The sequence below is a fragment of the Telmatherina bonti genome (assembly GCF_933228915.1).
Source record: "Telmatherina bonti genome assembly, chromosome: 14".
In the NCBI taxonomy this organism is placed as follows: domain Eukaryota; kingdom Metazoa; phylum Chordata; class Actinopteri; order Atheriniformes; family Telmatherinidae; genus Telmatherina; species Telmatherina bonti.
In genome coordinates, this window is record NC_136612.1 from 7,836,761 (window position 1) to 7,857,335 (window position 20,575).

Below are 20,575 nucleotides of genomic sequence, written 5' to 3' on the forward strand. Positions count from 1 at the left end.
AAAAGAAAGAAAAGGAAAGTGTTTAAGTCGTTAATATCCAGTATGACGAGCAAAGTCCCGAGACGGATCCCAGAGGAACTCAGCAGCATCAAGCTCAGAGAAATCACAACTACACGTGTTGATTGTTGCTTTTCTTAAGAAATAAACAAATAAAATCCTAATTTTTTCTTCATGTTTGCAGTTCTACTGGGTGATACCGACAGTAGAATCAGAACCTGGTCCAAACAGCTTCCTGACGTCTGAAGAGGCGACACTTCTTCTTCTTCTCCTCGTGACTGTACTCTTCATGTGTGATCTGCTGGCGGTGCGACCTCCTCCTGCGGAGAAGCGGGAACAAAGTTCTCCAGGAACAAAGCGTTCCAGAAAAACGATCAGGTGAAATGTGAAGTCCTGGATGTTTCTCTCTGCCTCACGCTGACGATGAGCTTATAAAATATCATGACGGACTTACATCTCTGATCCTGCAGGGAGATTTATGAAAGTAAAGGTGTGAAGCTGGTGTGTGTGTCTGAGCGTCTGACGCTCGATGCGACCTCTGACTGACCTTTGCCCTCAGAGTGACTGCAGACCTCAGACTGACCTCTGACCCCTGACTTCTCCATGACTCTTATCGCTGCATGGGTGTGTGTGTGTGTGTGTGTGTGTGTGTGTGTGTGTGTGTGCGTTTAGGTGTCTACTGATTTCTACTGCAGCTCTACTGAACAAGACGACTAAACTGCGCTGACCCGAGCATGTGTCTCATGTGTCAGACGTGTTTGTGTCCCTGAAAGCAACTCGTTTCCTGCCCAACATCTGCATCAAATAAACACCTCCACGTCTGCGTGTGTGTGTGTGTGTGTGTGTGAGTGTGTGTGTGTGTGTGCGTGTGCGTCTGCTGCCTTTGATTGTGAGTGTGTGTATAAGCAGGTCTCAGTGTGGATTACTCCCCATACATCATCCTGCAGGAGTGTTTCTGCTCCCTCGGCAAGCCGACATGACACTTCTGGCTTTCCGTACTCCTCATCTATAATCCTGAAGACGCACGCTGTGATGAGAGAACTATCTGAGCTCTTCTTCTACTACTTTTCTCTTCTTCTTCTTCTGTGTGAAAATGTGTGTTTTCCTGGCGGTGTGTGTTGGGAGTCATTCCTTCGACATTCCTGCTCAGCAGAGCAGAGGTCATTCCCAGGACAGGCTGTGGTGTGTGCGGGGCCTCCTCTGTCCAACATGAGGGATGATGGGAGGGAGGTGAAGGAGAGGTGAGAGGGTAGCAGGGAGGAGGTCAGGCTGCGGTCAAATACAAACGCCCTCCACCTCCTCCTGTCACTGCAAAGAGCAGCGTCTCCTCCATCCTCTCCTCTTCATTCCTCCTCCTCCTCCTCCTCTCCTCCTTCCAGTAGAGAACGAAGGAGTCTGATTTGCCTGAATGGAGGTGACGCGGTGGACTCGTGTCTCTTCTCTCACACAGACATGATCCAGAATGTGACCCTCAGCAGTATAATGGATAAAAAATGAGGATGACCTTTGACCCCTCCCTTCTTCCACCCTCCTCCCCCACTACAGTAAACTCCCTCCCTCGTTCCTTTCGTCCTCCCCTCCCCGTCTATTTTCCTCCATTTCCTCCTTCCTGCCATCCCTCCTCCTCCTCCTCCTCCTCCTCCTCAGAGGATTATTTCTTCTTCAGGCTTTAGTGTAACTTTAATGATCCCTGAGGGGAAACAGTTTTCCAACAGTTACTCAGTACCCAAAGTTGGAAAGTTCATTTCTTATAAATCATTTATGAAAGCAGTGAAGCATTTTCTAACATTCTTTACTCCCTTGCAGAAGACTAATACACACACACACACACACACATATATATACATATATATATTTGCTCTATTTCTGCTTGTGATGTTTGTATAACGTGAATAAAATTACTGCTCTTTTCAGCTTTGTTTACTTTGTTTTCCTCATTAAAACTGTGAAATTTTAAACGTTGTTACATCTTTTAATGCCCTTTTAGCATTGATGCAGATGAAATTATTTTTCTCTTTCTCTGTAAAACAGAAAGACAAAATGCATTAAATGAAAGAAGTTTAAATAAAAATTTTGATGTTTTCTTCCTGAACTGCTGCAGGTCAGGCTGGCGTCGTTTTGTTCTGCTTCGTTTGACCTGATTCAGTCTGATTTGACCTGAAATGCCTCTGATGTGATAAACACACATAGAGTTTAATTATGACTGATGTTAAAGCTAAAACAATGTTTATTAATTCCTGTCCTAATTAAAATGTGTTGTGTTTTTGGTGTTGCAAACAGTTTCTTATTCTCACAGCATTAACAGGACAAGGAAAATAATCTGTGGATGACTGATAAATCCCATGCAGGTGTGATTGGTTTTCTGCCACCTGCTGGCTGAAAAAGGTAAAGGTTGATATAAAAAAAATAAATTAAAAATAACCTAAAAAAAATGAAATTACATTTTACTGAAGGAACTTTTAAACAGGACTTTCTTGTAACTAATCAGAGTACATTTATTTTATTATCTAATGATGCATTTTATACAACTAATGAAAGTGCAAAGAGTGTCCATATAAATAAATATACATATAAATATACATATAAATGTACATATAAATGTACATATAAATAAATATACATATTAATGTACATATAAATGTACATATAAGTAAATGTACTTATAAATAAATGTACATATGAAATGTACATATAAAAGTGTTTATAAAAGCAGACACACAGTGAAATGTTTCTTCAGGATCCGTCCAGTCATCCAGACTCCAGTCAGACCAGTCGCTCCACTTCATTTGCCTTTTCCTGGTTTTTTGTTTGCTTAGTTTTGTTTTAAATGTCGTCAACATTAACGTATAATTTCAAAAAACAAAAAATGTCTGATTTTTATCAGGGGTCTTTTTAGACGAGCTTCCACATTCAGCACGATCTGGTCTCTAGTGGGTCGAAACCAGGAACATAACAGCAGAACAACCTAGAAGTATTCCACATTTAATCTGCATCGTTCCACAAAGTAAAGAAGTACAAGTACTTCATCAATGTGTTTACAGTTAATGATCCGTCGTTTTAGAAAACGTGATGATAACCTGGAGAAGTTCTGGAGAAAAAAAACATTAAATATATTTTACCTCAATTACACATTAATATAATTTGTTCATTTTTATTTCTTTTATTCAAAATCTTTATTATGTATTCGGTGTATAAATTATATTTTTATATTTCGTATGAATATTTATACATACAAAAGTGTTTATATTTTAGATAAATATTTATTTCTGTATATATAAATATATATTTAGTATTATTTGTTTAGCTCGATAATTTCACACATTTTTCACATTTTAAGTAAAAAAAAAAAAAGAAATACAGATATTTTGTGCGTAATAAAATATTGAATTAAATCATTTAAAAAATGTCATTTCAAACACATATAATATCACCCATGATAATGTTAATTCCTCAGTGTTTCAGCTCAGTGCCGCAGGGTCCAGTCCTCCACCCCTCCTGTTCTCTACATGTTCCGTCTCATCATGGAAAAGATCCCAGCAAGCCTTCAGTCTCTCACCTTGTGTTTCTGATTTAAAAAATCCCGGATGGATCAAAGTTTCTTCAGGTCAGTGAAAAAGAAATCAGAGCTTGTTCTCATTGCCCCCCAGATAAAATCACCGACAAGATCCTCCTGGAAGCTGGAAAAGAAAAGAAAAACCGTACCATTAAGAAAATAAGAAAGAAGAAATGAGATCAAACAGAACAGAAAACTTCTAACCTCAGTCTTGATGCTCGGGTAAAACAAAGAGCTGATTTCAGTCTTTTTTTCTGAACGCCTGACTCAGAGTTCTTCTGCTTTTGTCTTTTCTCACCTGGACTCAGGTATCAGTCAGTTCACCGTAACTCTGCAGAAAGATTCATACTGGTTCTCCACAGTCTCTCCATGGAGGTTCCCATCCAGGCAACGATGGGAACCAAGCATCTCAGGAACTGGAGTTGCAGTAGAAAGATATGCGACTGGAATTAGAATAATTCTTCTTTAATTAAACTGTAAAATTCAAATTATATTTAAATGAAAATCTGTTTTTCATTTGTCATTTCATCTTTGAAGAAAAGGAATCTGGAAGTCGCAGGACACCAGCGAACCAAAGATGTTATAAACTCTTCTGTCTGTCTTTTCAATAATCAGCTATTTTACATCGGTACACAACCTACAATAACCTCCAAGTCAGTAGGCCAGCGCAAAAATCCATAATCGTGGTAACCCTAAACCCCAACCCCAACCCTAATCCTAAACCTAAATCTAGCCCTAAACCAAACCCTAACCTAAACCTAAACCTCGCCCTAAACCTAACCCTAACCTAAACCTAAACCTAAGCCTAACCTAAACTTAATCCTAATCCTAATCCTAAACCTGAACCTAAATCTAGCCCTAAACCAAACCCTAACCTAAACCTAGCCCTAAACCAAACCCTAACCTAAACCTAAACCTAACCCTAACCTAAACCTAAACCTAAGCCTAACCTAAACCTAATCCTAAACCTAAGCCTAACCTAAACCTAAACCTAAACTTAAACCTAAACTTAAACCTAAACCTAAACCTTACCCTAACCCTCAGTCCCGGATGATTGGCTAATACACGACAGGTCACAGGGTTTCTCCATGCCCTCAGGTGGGAGGCTGGAGGTCCACTGTGGGAACACATCCAGTCAGGAGAGAGCAAAGATGTCGGCAGAAAAGGCAGATCAAGCGAGGATGACCGGGGACATGACAGGAAGACGTTTATGCTTCCTGACATTCCAGAGGAAGTCTTCCTGCTGTGTGGTTAAAGGTCCAAATCACGTGATGACAAAATGTAGATCCCTCCTGGACCTGCCTTGCTCTGGAATTCTGCTGGTTTTCCATCGTACGTCACGGACAGAAGACGGGAAGTGTGTTTGGAGATAAATACTTTCATTGTCGGGGTATTTGTTGAACGAATAACTGCGGTGAGAGAGAACCGTAGACGGTTTATGGTGAGGATGAGTGGAACGCCACTGCAGGGTGACTTCAGCAGGTCCTGTTCGCCTGCAGCGTACGGCCACATGGAGATGAGCTGTTTCTGTTCCAGAAATCTGTTTCTCGCTCTCAGTTTTGCTTGCAGTTCCTCCCAAAGCACAACATGATCAACGAAGAGATGAACCACGCTGGTGTGTTTGATCGGTTTGAACAACCTTTGGTCCATTTAGAGCAGTGGGAATGCCCAGTCTCACTGGTTCAGAGCAAAGAAGCCACCTCTGGTTCTTGTTTCTGTATCGTAGGATTTGGGTTTTCTGTGGACTGTTGCACGTTTTATTTACAGTTTTTGGAGAACAATAATTCTACTGCTATAATGGCGTACCTCCTGTTCCATCTCCATTTGATGTTTTATAGTAAACTTCTCAGGTAGGACAGCGCTTTGCAAACTTTTCAGCCAGTGGGGTCATTTTTCAGCCAAGCATGGCCAGACCAGTGGAGACTGGAAAGGTCTGCACTGGTCTGGAACAGGTAAACTACACTCATCAGTACCTGGTTTATCATTCTGATTTCACATTTCAAGCTTTTTAGAAGAACGTGTTGAAGTTAATTCATGTGTGAATTCACATCAGACCTTTTCTCATCTCTAAAAGTCCAGTTCCCTCCCATGTTGTGGTCAGTCTGTTGTGCTCAGTCTGGTCTACAGCGTCTGCTGGGGAACCAGAACCAGAATCAGAGACCACAAAGCTGTGTTGGGGTAACTCACTGCAGCTGATTGTGATTTCATTTGTTTCAAGGCCAAACAAACCACTTACTTGACCAAAATATCATTATTTGTTGTTATAAACCAACATGTCATCAATATACACAACTAATCTATCAATGCAGTCACACAAATCAGTTTAATGAGCGCTGGCCCTGAAATTAGACTAAAGTGTTTTGTAAATTCAATGAATCATTTTGGCTAATTTGACCAAAATTCCTGTGCTTACCTGTCCAGAAGAAACGTTGAAGGCTCTGTATCCATATTGAGATGAATTTGGTCTCAGTATCCTCCATCTCGCAAAAGATTCTCCACTATTGATCTTTGCTTCACTCTGCATTTGGTGGTCAGCTGTTTCGGAAGGTGCCCAGACTATTTCTAAACCATTCCTGGTTTGCTACTTTTGCTAGTTACCTGCAGGTGGCAGCTCATTCACCAACATAATATACCAAACGCTGCGCTGTTACTTGGCAACCTTGGGGAGTCACATGTGATTGGTTAAGGAACCAGGAGGTAATAAGAAGCGACACAGTGAACAAAATTTTTTCTATCAAGTGTAACTGAGAGGAGAAAAGCTTGACAAAGACGTTGTTGAGGAAGAATTCAGGTTGTTTATATGGAAGGTTCCTTCTGCACCTGACAGCATGTGTTTAATCACTTTTACGGAAAAATCTTTTGTATTTAGCCTTTAAATGTCTGTAAAACTTATATTTTTACCTTCTACTGTAGCACAGCTCCCCTTCAGATATTACTTTACTTATCCCTAGGATTACTTTTTTCATTCCTAAAATTACTTTACTTATTCCTAAGATTACTTTACCTATTCCTACAAATACTTTTCTCTTTCCTAATATTAATTTATTCATTCCTATGATTCATTTACTTATTCTTAGGATTACTTTACACTTTCCTACCATTACTTTACTTAATCCTACAATTACTTCTCTCATTCCTAGAATTACTTTATTTGTTCCTAGGATTACTTTACTGGTTCCTAGGATTGATTTACTAATTTCCAGGATTAGTTTACTCTCTCCTAGGATTACTTTATTATTTCCTATGATTACTTTACTTGATCCTTCAATTACTTTTCTCATTCCTACGATCACTTTACTTCTTTCTAGGATTACTTTACTCATTCCTAGAATTACTTTATTTGTTCCTAGGATTACTTTACTGGTTCCTAGGATTAATTTACTTATTCCGAGGATTACTTTACTCTTTCCTAGGATTACTTTACTGGTTCCTAGAATTACTTTATTTGTTCCTAGGATTATTTTACTGGTTCCTAGGATTAATTTACTTATTCCTAGGATTACCTTACTCTTTCCTAGGATTACTTTACTCGTTCCTAGAATTACTTTACTTGTTTTTAGGATTAGTTTACTTGTCCCTGGGATTATTTTACTCATTTCCAGTGAATTTCTTTCCTATGAATACTTTACTCCCTCCTAAAATTACTTTTATCATTTTTAGGATTACTTCACTCATTCCTAGGACTACTTTACTAGTTTCTAGGATTACTTTACTCATTCCCAGGTTTACTTTTCTCATTCTTAGAATTACTTTTTTTTTTTTTTATTCCAAGCACTACTTTTCTACTCTATGTTCTCTAAGCACTCTAAGCAAACTTCTGTACTCAATTCTTGGACTATTTTACTTGTTCTTAGGATTGCTTTACAGATTAATTTCTTTAATCTTCCTTGATTTATTCATTTGCTTTTCTCTGGTTCCCACTGTCATAAAAATGTACTTAATTTATTTAGTTTACGTCATTTTGAACAGGAGTCAGGAAAAATAGCCTTGGAATGAATATGGTAACGAAGTCTGTGGTGGCAGATTTTGAAGCCTGAGCTATTGTTTGCTTTGTGCCATGCATTCCTGGACTTTCCTGGATGTTCCTGTGAGGATGATATTCAACATAAGATGGACAACATCAACGTCAGCAACCTTGGTTGCAACATATTTTATAGCACATGTTCATAGCTTTGCAGTTTTTTTTTTTAATAACATCAAATTTATCTCACAAAACAAATCTTATAATACAAACAATTTATGTATACGGCTTTAAAAAAGAAATCAGTTTTCAGGCGTCATTTAACTGTAAATGAGCAGAGAAGACACATTTCAGCCTGAGAACAATATTTAGACAGTAATCTTTGTTAAAGCTCTCCCAGTCCAACAGAATTTCACTGTATTTTCTCTGCTGAGGCTGGGTCATGAGACACAAACACCTTGAAGTAAAAATGAATTTTTTATCATGAGGAATTAATTTCAGGGGTTTTTTCCACATCACTGTAAACAGCTGGAACGCTTCCCATTTCTGTGTTTCAGTCGTCACGCAGGAAAGGAAACTCCTCTTCAGCACAGATCCAGGAGCAGTTTAACGACCAGCCGTCTGCGTGGGTCCACACACACACACACACACACACACACACACACACACGCACACACAGACGTACATGTGGGCTAGAAGCAGCGTGTTCTTTCATTTAAACCCACTTTGCATTGATTTTGCAGTTTGGTTGAAAATGCAACAACTCTGTTTCTCTACCTTCCTGGATCCACCTAAATCAATCACGCATTACACACACACACACACACACACACACACACAGACAGTGTTTTGGACAAGTGGCTGCAGAGACGCCAGACATTCAGACGCACACAGAAAATGCCGGAGACGCCAGGCTGCTAGCAGAGAATTGAACTCTAAACAATGTTGTGTGTTTCTTCTCCGTCCTCTCGCTGTTTCTTCATCACATTTATCAGTTTTATGCGTGTGTGTGTGTCCTTATGCCAGTATTCGGCGGTGTACTGATCTGGGTAAGATTATCAACCTCTCATGCTCACCACTGGGATTTCTCCAGATTGGTGGTACGAGCGTTGGTCCTCTCGTCCTGAAACATCTGTTGTCTCTTCTCACCTCACCAACAACACACATCCCACCAGGCCTGGTGACCATGTCCCGTTCATTATTCCCAACAGTCTTTCTATCTCCTCTCCTTTCACAGCTGTTGGCCAACTTTCCTGGCCATTTTTATGCTTATTGACAACATGTTTTCAGCCATCAGATGAGTTTCTGCTGGAAGGAACAATCTCAGGTCTAAGTGAGGGAGGAAGTGATGCTTCAAGACTAACATAAACATCATTTGCAAACTTGAGCAAATATCCAAAATTCCCCATTTTCCAAAGAAAATCCTGCTCCTGGCATAAAAGCAGTGGGAGATGGTTGACACGGTGATGACATGTTTACTCTAAAACTCTTTTGTGTTCATTCAGGTATTTGTTTTAGATGGAGACAGAAGTTTGTTGAGGACATGGAAGTTATTTTTATGTCTTTACAGAAAAATCAAAGAAGAATTTTGTCGTTTAGACTTTCCATCGTACTTCAGTGAAACAATGAAGGAGTTTCCAGCGCTGACATCGTTTCCCTTGTGGACACAGAAGACGGAAGACGGTGGAACCAGAAGAAGAACAGACCTGGACACAACATCGGTTCAAGTTGTAGCCTGATGCATGATGATCCCAATGCCAAGCCAGTTCCAGTAGCCAGAAATGAACTGGTGGTGATGGTGCATCTGTTCATAAAAACTTTCTCTCCCTAGCGTTTCTTTCACTGTCCACCAACTATGGACAGTACATCCGAAGAATGGGTGACCTGACTGGTCCAGAAGTGGTGCTTTTATACTCTCTGATCTCGTATCTGGAACACAACCTGTGTCGGGGCAGGTTAGGTTTTCAGCGTTAGTTACCATGGCGATTTACCCCGGTAAGAGGTGAACCCAGGAGCAGGTTAGTCTTTCAGCGTACGTTACCATGGCGATTTACCCTGGTAAGAGGTGAACCCAGGAGCAGGTTAGTCTTTCAGCGTACGTTACCATGGCGATTTACCCCGGTAAGAGGTGAACCCAGGAGCAGGTTAGTCTTTCAGCGTACGTTACCATGGCGATTTACCCCGGTAAGAGGTGAACCCAGGAGCAGGTTAGTCTTTCAGCGTACGTTACCATGGCGATTTACCCCGGTAAGAGGTGGACCCAGAAGCAGGTTAATCTTTCAGCGTACGTTACCATGGCGATTTACCCCGGTAAGAGGTGAACCCAGGAGCAGGTTAGTCTTTCAGCGTACGTTACCATGGCGATTTACCCCGGTAAGAGGTGAACCCAGGAGCAGGTTAGTCTTTCAGCGTACGTTACCATGGTGATTTACCCAGGTAATAGGTGGACCCAGGAGCAGGTTAGTCTTTCAGCGTACGTTACCATGGTGATTTACCCCGGTAAGAGGTGAACCCAGGAGCAGGTTAATCTTTCAGCGTACGTTACCATGGCGATTTACCCCGGTAATAGGTGGACCCAGGAGCAGGTTAGTCTTTCAGCGTACGTTACCATGGTGATTTACCCCGGTAAGAGGTGAACCCAGGAGCAGGTTAATCTTTCAGCGTACGTTACCATGGCGATTTACCCTGATAGGAGTTGAACCCAGGAGCAGGTTAGTCTTTCAGCGTTAGTTACCATGGCGATTTACCCTGATAGGAGTTGAACCCAGGAACAGGTTAGTCTTTCAGTCTTTCATAGTCTTCACCTTTTCGGGACCTGAGAGGTCCGGTACCGAGCCGAACCTTGTGGGAAAACCTCTAGAAAACAGAACTTTCCCAGTTTGACCAGAAGAAAATGTCATGAATAAACACGTCATAAAAAAAGGATTAGTTGACTTTACTGTTCCACATTTCCTGACATGTAAACATCCCAGATAACATCCATCAACTTGTTCACTCACATAATAGTTCTGTTTCAATCCGGCATTATAAACCAGAGCGGATCAGAACCAGAACCCGACATCATCCCTGGGATTTGCCGCCGTAAGCTGCTACTATTTATCTGGCCAGAGTGTGTGTGCTGTCCTTCCTAATGGTCTCAGACATATTGTATATGGGTTTACATAATGAACATGAACACTTTTATGCCTCTTCAAATATTTTGGGACCCCTAAAGGCTTCTGAAGTCGGGCTGCCAGAGACGTCCAGAAATATGCCCGTTTAAAACATAGTAAAATATCACAGCAGCGTTTTTAATGGAGTGTACAGCACTGGATATGATGGAGAGAGAGCGGGGATCAATCTGGTGATTTTACGATGTGGGACTATAAATGTGTCCGCTGTAAATTGTTTAGGAGATGCTAGCGCTGCTACAGGAGGGATAAATCTGCACACACACACAAACGGCGCGAACGCTTAGCAAAACTATAATAACCGTTTCCCTTCCTCTTTTTCCAGCTAGATTTCAGTCACAGCTCAGATTTTATCAACTTTTATTAATGGTGAAATGGTTTTTTTTCTTTAATCTGTAGTCTGACATGCTCCATTGCTGCAAACTTTAAGAGAAGATACACAGAAATATTGATCTTTTTACTCAAATGCAACTTTTGATGTTTACCGTCCAAAAACATAAATATAACTGGATTGTTGCATTCACCTTAACCAAATGAAAAAATTTAACATATTCCTGCATTCGTTATTATAATCTTATGATAAATGTATATGAACATTTAAATGATCATAAAATGTATATGTACATGATCATTTACAAGTTAATAACTAATTTAAAGTTAAATCTCAGTTTATTTCAATTAAAAAAACACAGAACCTGATGCTAAACATCACACTTGTTAAAGAAATTAAAACACAGAAACATTACCAAGAGAATCCCATTTATGTGTTTTAATTTTAATAAATTATTCAGGTAAAATAAAATTGAATGAATACAGTTCTTTCATAAACTGTACAGATGAGCTGAATTATCTGTGAATGTGCCATTAAAGCTGGGCTTTAAATCATTTTATAACTAAATTGTCTCATACAGAAACTCATGACTGAGCCTGTTTACATACAAACCAAAGTCATCTCACTTCGAAATAATCAGATTATTTAGGTCTTCATGGAGACTGAATAATCTGATTATGAGAATTCAGATTAAAACTGGGGACACAACAACATGGGATTGGGGAAATGCTGCAGAAGAACTAATGTTTTGACAATTTGAGCTCTTGGGAATGTTCTGGTCCACACTCCGGACCACATGGTGGCGGTAATGTACCAATACAATGGTTTGTTTTGCCAACCACCAAAATATATCAAGAAGAAGAAGTGTGGCGCAACCATAGACTGTATATGAACGATGGACGGAGCCTCCGGCAGTTAAAAGTGAAGCCTATGCGGAAGTCCATAAAACTGCAGTTCCCCCTTCATCCACTAGGGGCTGCAAAACAGAGCAAATCCCCATAGACTCCCATGTTAAAAAGACCAACTTCACAGCAGAAATAAACATGTTTACAGCAGATGTAAACATGTTTACAGCAGAAATAAACATGTTTACAGCAGAAATAAACATGTTTACAGCCTGGTACAAGAATCCATTTTAGGTTTAATAGGTCAGGTTTACCTTCATGACAACTGGGAGGGGAACGAATTTTTTCTAACTCGCCTGTTTAAAAGTAATTTAAACCAATTTAAACCATCTTTGCCCATATTTGTATTTTCCGACCAAGATGACACGTATGCCCCTGCCAAGATGGTGATGGTAGGAACCACCCACCGAGCTTCAATACAGCTCTTCAGAAACCTACAGGTGACGTCACGGAGCAGCTAAAGCTAACACCACAGGCTCCAGCTAACACTAAGCCAACAGGCTCCCTTTATTAGCAGCTTAGAGTGAAATTGTAGGCTCCCACATTAGCACCTAAGGCTAACACTATGGTCCCCCTCAACAGCTGCTAAAGCTAACGCTCCAGGCTCCTGCATTAGCAGCTAATGCACACACTGCAGGATCAAACATTAGCATCTAATGCTAACACAACATTAACAGTTAATGCTAACACAATATTAGCAGCTAATGCTTACACAACATTATCAGCCAATGCTAACGCCACAGGTTCCAATATTAGCAGCTAATGCTAACACAACATTAGCAGCTAATGGTGATGGTGTAGCTGTCACCATGTATAACAGAGACCAGATGTTTTGAAGAGAATATGAAGTTACATCTATTTGTTCGTACTGTGAAAGAAATCTGACTAATAAATGTAGTACTAGGATGTTTAGAATTTCAGAAGTGAATGTAGATCTGATTACTACAGTAATTTGATTACTCCCTGCTATGAGATTTTAATGATCATGTTGACGGACTCAGTGTCAGAGTATTTTTGCTCTATAAAGGTTAATAGATTTGACCAACTTTCAGTCAGATGATGTGATAATTACATCATCAGATGTTTAGTCATTCATTCACACACAGAAGCTGGTCTGCAGGAAACTTTTTCTTTTTTGTATTTCACTCTTAATGAACTAGAAATGGACAAAAGAAAAGTGAAAGAAAAGAAAAAAGCTTGTTTGAACAGCAAGTAGAAGGTGAAAGTTGCTGTAAAAGTAAAAGGCAAAATATTCCGTGTGTACATTATATATATATATATATATATATATATATATATATATATATATATATATATATATATATATATATATATATATATATATATAAACAAAAATGTAATTTGTTTTTTGACACAAAATAAATAAATCATGGTTGAGGAGAATATAAAATATTCCGCAGGTAAACATATTAACTGTGCATAATGCACTGATGTAGTCAAAAGAGCAAAAGTTGCTAAATAAAGGAAAAACTGGCAGAAATGATGACATTTTAAGATAAAGAAAAGAATTAACAACTGAAATGTGTCGTCTGAAGTGAAGGTGAAATACAGATGTCTGCAAACTGGCTGAGCAACACGGGACAGTCTGTATGCTGTCATGTCCTCCTCAGAGACAAGCACACAGAGGACAGCGTGTCTCATGCAGGGACACGTCACCACATGGACGGCCTCGAAGTCACACCATGCTGGGAACCTGACCTGCAGAAGGACAGGGGGACATGACGGACGGCCTGAGACGTGTCCATGTGTGATGTTAGAGCTCCTCCAGGTGGCCAATAGCTCCTTCATCTTTGGTTCGGACTCGTTCAAAAGAATTCATTCAGCTATTAAATGGATTCAAATTTATTCATAAAACATTTTTTACTATTTTTAAAACAATGCAATGATTTCAATCTAAAATAAAGACAATAAAGAAATTTATATTCTGTATATTTAATTATTTGTATTGAAGCATTTCTATTTAACATTTTATTTTTAACTGATAAAACTGAAAAAAAAATCTAATTTTATGAGAAAATTATTTTCTGAAAATTGTCTTAATTTTTAAAATAAATTTGCATGTTTGATATTATTTAAAAAAAAAAACAAAACTCTTTTTTCCATTTAATTGTGTGAAATGTTTTGTACACATTATTTCCATGGCACATATTCTCATATCTATTTCTGAATAGTTAATGACATGTAATGAATTACTGTAAATTTTTATATAAACTAAACATAAATTACATTTTATATTAGACATTTATCCCATTAAATTTATTATAAATAAAGTACAAATTATATCACAATAAGATTCAAAGATTTCACAACACAAACGATCTTTGTAGTTTAACAAAAATCCTGTTTAATTAGAATAAAACCAAATAAAATAAAATCTGAATTATACAAATATGACACAATATTGCACACAGGACCATAATTCTGGTCTTATTGTTAAAAATTTTGTACGTCATTTATCAAATAATTTCTGGTGTGTGTATATTTGTATAAATGTGTATGTTTGTAAATATGTGTAAATAAATAGTTTATTAAAAGAAACAGACAGCACGTCATTGTTTAACATGTTTGTTTGAACCAAATGAAATATTTTTTGTCTTTAAACTCCAGCTTCATAAGAAAATGTGAAAAGATGTAAATGTAATTATTTACAGCCCTCATGTTGTTGTTTTGTTGTTGTTGTGTCGCAAACAATGTGGCATTTAAGTAGGAAATGACAGTTCGTCTGATGGCCGATCTCATGTTTCATTAGTTTGTTCATTTATTTAAACAAAAAGAAATATGAATACAAAAAGAAAAGAAAAGAAAAAAGTATAATGAAAAAACAGTATCATGAAATCATAGTATAAAGGTTTTGTTTTTTTTTTCTTAAAAAAGAGGGGTGGCGGGGGGGGGATGGGAAGAAGAACCCCCACACACACACACACACAGACACTCACACACACAATATTCATATTTAACATCCAGAATTTATCCAAATTTATAAATATAAATATTACAACCATTTATAAATGCATTAAACAAACATTGCTTCAATTTCCTATAAATACATCCATAAAAATGTATAAATCATTATATATTATATCATAATATTATATCATAATACATTATGTATGTATGTGTATATATATATATATATATATATATATATATATATATATATATATATATATATATATATATATATATATATATATATATATACATATATATATTACTGTATTATTATACTGTATTACAGACGTCAGCCTGGTATGAACATATTTTATTATTTTTTACTTTGTGCTTTTTAAATTTCTCCTCTCAGATGAAAGATTTCTTCTCTTTCTGCCATCACTAGATTATTTCCTGCTTTAGAAATAATTTGCATCGTTGAACCAGGTCCACAAATGTCCCTGTGAGATTCCATAAAAAGCAGGTTTTTTTCGTCCTGCTTTGTTTATTCTGCAGCTTCCTGATGTTTGCATGAAGGCCGTTAGAGACACACACACCTCCACGCTGGAGATCACAGAACATGCAGAGATTCGTTTCATTTCTCCAGTCACTGCGCTGCATTTCACCAGCTTTGTTCCGACATGTCTGAAAGGTTTCCTGCAGGTTTTTTGGTCCAGATTTACACCAGGAAGTGGTTCCAGTTCCTCTGTTTGCTGATTATCACGTATCAGCTCTACGTGGGATTCTGCATTTTTTTTCTTCCCAACAGAACAAGATGGTTTTTCTCACATGAAATTCTTTCTGTTTAGTTTCTTTATTTCTGCTCTAATCATCTCCGATCTGCTGCGCCTCCTCCTGCCGTCTCCTGCCGTCTCCTCCTGCCGTCTCCTCCTGCCGTCTCCTCCCCAGAGCCCCAGAGCAGAAAATACTTCTGTCATCTGCAAACAACTCATATTTCAGTCTTCTCGATTCCCTGCTGGTAAGAAGCCTTCAGAGCACATTGTTTGTCACGCTGCGTGTGGACATGTCCAGGTCAGAGGACATGTGTCCATCAGGCCAACGAGTCCATCAGGCCAACGTGTCCATCAGACCAACGTGTCCATCAGACCAACGTGTCCATCAGGCCAACGTGTCCATCAGACCAACGTGTCCATCAGGCCAACGTGTCCATCAGACCAACGTGTCCATCAGGCCAACGTGTCCATCAGACCAACGTGTCCATCAGGCCAACGTGTCCATCAGACCAACGTGTCCATCAGGCCAACGTGTCCATCAGACCAACGTGTCCATCAGGCCAACGTGTCCATCAGACCAACGTGTCCATCAGACCAGCGTGTCCATCAGGCCAACGTGTCCATCAGGCCAACGTGTCCATCAGACCAACGTGTCCATCAGGCCAACGTGTCCATCAGACCAACGTGTCCATCAGGCCAACGAGTCCATCAGGCCAACGTGTCCATCAGGCCAACGTGTCCATCAGACCAACGTGTCCATCAGGCCAACGTGTCCATCAGACCAACGTGTCCATCAGGCCAACGTGTCCATCAGGCCAACGTGTCCATCAGACCAACGTGTCCATCAGACCAGCGTGTCCATCAGGCCAACGTGTCCATCAGGCCAACGTGTCCATCAGACCAACGAGTCCATCAGGCCAACGTGTCCATCAGGCCAACGTGTCCATCAGGCCAGCGTGTCCATCAGGCCAACGAGTCCATCAGGCCAACGTGTCCATCAGGCCAACGTGTCCATCAGGCCAACGTGTCCATCAGGCCAGCGTGTCCATCAGACCAACGTGTCCATCAGGCCAACGAGTCCATCAGGCCAACGAGTCCATCAGGCCAACGTGTCCATCAGACCAACGTGTCCATCAGGCCAACGTGTCCATCAGACCAGCGTGTCCATCGGGCCAACGAGTCCATCAGGCCAGCAGTAAACCAGCGGCGTTCTGTCCTGCTTTTAGCAAAATTATTTTGAACATTTTCTTCATAATTTCACTGATTTTTTGTTTTCTAACATCATTTTTCATATTTGTTTCATTTCCATCAGATCATTTTGAATGAAATCCTTTTGTCTTCTTCTTTTCATTTATCTGACTGAAATGATCATTTTAATTTCCTGTCATTGATTCACTGCTACAACTGAATGCATTAAAATGGCTCCAGATTGAGACATTCTCACACTCCTGTACGAAGCGTTATCGTTCATCCATATATCACTGATTAGCAGCATTGATACAGAAAGCCTCCTGATCCTGTATGATGGGATTCAGTCCATCAGCTCAAATTCTCAGTATTTTGCCGCATTTTCAGGAAAAACAACATAAATTTATGACATTTGAACTGTGATTATCATCCAAACAACAACAAGGCGTCTTCTCAAAACCCATGGACCTGAAACAAATTGAGATTATGGAAAACAAAAGCTTTGTTGCTAACATGGTTGCTATGGACGCTGCTTAGAAAATGGCATGTTCCAGTTCTGTTTGTTGACAATGGGCTGCATTCCATATCAAATCACCATTTCAAGCCACCAATATTAGCAGTTTATAGGTTTTGTCTGCCTATTTTAATGTATATTTGAGGAATATACAGGAGTTCTTTCCCTCTTTTTCTCTTTTTTACTGGATACAAAGTATGCAATCAAGTATGTAAATATTTTCACCAGGTTTTTATGTCATGATGGGAATTTGAAATCATACTTGTCTACTGGGATACTTGTGTGTGCAGATCAAACCTTTTTGAACCTATGAAATAATTATCAATATTTAATTACGCAGGTCTTCATAGACCACATACCTCATTAAATCCTGCTTTACCTTCATTTGTTTATTTATTTCTTCAAACTGGACTTAGCACATTGCATTAAAAGCACCAGCAGGGAATTATTTAATAGGTTTTCTACACAAACAAATACTGAAAATGTTTTACGTCCAGTTTATAGACGATATACCATGGCCTTGTAGAATTCATTTTTAATAGTCTAGATATACTTTAATAAAACTTTATCATGTAATTCTTTTCACCTTATAAGTCAGTGCTTATTGAGACAGCGGCCTCTGAGTGTTTATGTGACCATGAAGCTAACCTGACTGTGATCCCAGACAGTTACTACATTATAAACATCATATCAGCGTGAAAGGATTTCAGGTCAGCAAGAAATCCTTTCAAGCTGATATGATGTTAATAATATTATAACTGTAATGGTGGGATTCTGACTGGAATAAAACCCAAATGATGTTTATGATGCAGCTGAGGTGGAGGTGCTTTAGTGGGGATAGCATGTAGATAGTAGCAGGAAGACGTGTGGAAACATATATATTATATATTTCTTCAAAAAGATATTACTGAAATGGGTCTTTGGTTGGCGTTATACAAATATATGCATTGAATTTATTGATGTTATGTAAAAGAATATATGAATATGCATAGCTTTGATTTATATTTGAGCATGTCACAGAATTACCTTTTATTTTGTTTTTATTTTTATTCTCTTTTTCGATGATACATTTTATGCTTGCTTATAATGGAAAATGTTCCAGCTGAACCAAGCCCCCCCGTCGCTCTGAGTCTAGTGGACTATCTGGTGAGTTCATCATAAGAGCTAACGTGGTGGCCATCTCCATGTCTTCAGTTAGAAAGTTGCTGGTTCTAAATCCTGCTGTCTCTTGCTAAGTAGAGCCTCCATGTTCTGTACGGGTTCCCTCACGTTCCTCCCACAGTCCAACAGCTTGCTCGTCCCATCAGAGGGATGCAGTAAAGACATCTGGTAATGGACAAGTTGCATTTGTCAGGCCGGCTGTACAGGGAGACGAAAGTCCTGCTAAGTTAATGCTGACATCTCCGTTTACCATGATGGCTCAGAGGTGCTGCATCTCCTGTCTGGTTAAAAACTAAAGGAGACATGACGGAGCGAGAGGAAGACTTGGTCGATTTTCTCTGGATGTTCTCTGCCTGTCTCCATGGCAACGTTAAAGCAGAAGACCCTGATGACTCTCCAGAACCTCTACAGTAATAAAATGAAGTCCACATCCATGCAGATAAGTTGAGATGTCTCTCCTCTGGTTTTATTGTTATTGTTGTTTGTTGGAATCAGCATTTTGGGAGCGTGAAAACTTTTTAAAACCACGTCCTCAAACTCTGCATGAAAACATCAAGTTACTGATAAAAGTAAAAATGGCCACTTGCTAAAGGTTATGCATCCAGCTGGAGTAGTTCAGATCGGGACATAACTGGTCTGGACAGGAGGGAATGGGTTGGGGTGGGATCGGACAGGATGGGACAGGTCTTGGATGGAACTGGTCTGGACAGGATGGGACAGGTCTTGGATGGAACTGGTCTGGACAGGATGGGACAGGTCTTGGATGGAACTGGTCTGGACAGGACAGGTGAGGTCAGGTCAGAACTCAGACAGAATGTATGTATTTATGGTGAGAAGAGGTCCTGGAGCCATGTCAACACATCATGGGGTCCATGTTGCGTGCAGGAGGTCTTGAGGACAAACCGGTTGGGGCTCACTTTACTAACGTATGACATTACGGAGATACCCAGATAGCAGACAAATTTAAGCCAAATCTGGTCTACTTTTAGTACTTCTGCTCAGTTACGTGTGCTGTGAACCACAGGTGGACTAGATGGGAGGAGCTGGCCTGGGAGTGCATGTTGTTCTTTTTTAAAGTGTACTTTCGTGAGAATCTGATTGCTGATACATACAGCAGTTCACTAATTCCAACAGAGCAGTTCCGTTTTTACAGACTATCTACAATAAATCAGTCCTGGAGGCATATTATTTACTCAAGTAAGATAAATAAAAGGGAATCAAACAGCAAACATGTGCCAGTATAAGATTGTGTGTTTTGACAAGTTCAACATATATGAAAATGATTTGTTTTCCTATGAGCTAACGTTTGTCCAGAAACCTGGAGGAACCTGCACATACATATACAACTCATACAACTATGAAGAATCTGTAAAGGCTGTTCCAGCCAAATGCTCTGCAAGAGTTTGAACTTGTTGTTTTCACTAGAATTCACAGAACTTCATCCACAACTACATATAGCTGTTATATTCCCTTTCATTTCTGCTTGGATGAATTTGCTGTTTCAGTAACATGAAGACTTTTGTTTACTTTTGAAGTGACTTCCAGAGTGTCTGAGACTTCCTACTGCTTTCTAACCACTGCAATGACACAGAAGTACGTGGTTTGCTCATCATGGCCCCATTATCTTTGCTCTGCCTTCTTAAAAGAGTTTATTTTAAGAAAGTAAGAAACAATAAGGATGTAAAAAAAAAAAAAAAAAAGGGAAAATCAGTGAGAGGGATCAAGAGGTCTGTGGGTTTGCTCCGCTGAGTCCACATCTGCTGTTTTGGTTTGGCCCATATTTGGCCTTGACTGACGGCATTGACGCTGTGTGGCTGCTGAAACCCAGTAATATGTCAGTATGAACACTCTACATGGCTCCTTTGAAAAACTGACCTTTGAAACGTGATCTCTTATTTGAAGGCTCATAATTTAACAACAAAAGGGTCATAAGACATGAGACCGACTGCTTCAGAGAGCTCTGGACCAGAGCTGTCATGTGAAAACTCAGGTGTTAAACCACGAACTGGAGATCCTGTCAAAAGGGAATAAAATACATTTACACCAGGCTTTCATTTGAGCTGGATCCTGCCAGAACAGGATTCAGGGACTCCATTTTGACATGGTGTG

General features: G+C 39.5%; 1 protein-coding gene across 1 annotated transcript in view; it reads left to right on the plus strand.

Annotated features, from left to right (window-relative positions):
* Nucleotides 1-1,206: 1,206 nt before the first annotated feature.
* The window catches only part of LOC306765248 (uncharacterized protein), a gene marked incomplete at its 5' end in the record, with an annotated part of 107,413 nt that continues 88,044 nt past the window's right edge, over nucleotides 1,207-20,575 (plus strand). Inside the window, one exon of the mRNA XM_079252652.1 lies at nucleotides 1,207-1,238. Coding sequence (XP_079108778.1) covers nucleotides 1,207-1,238 — 32 coding nt within the window. The remainder of the gene's footprint in view (nucleotides 1,239-20,575) is intronic.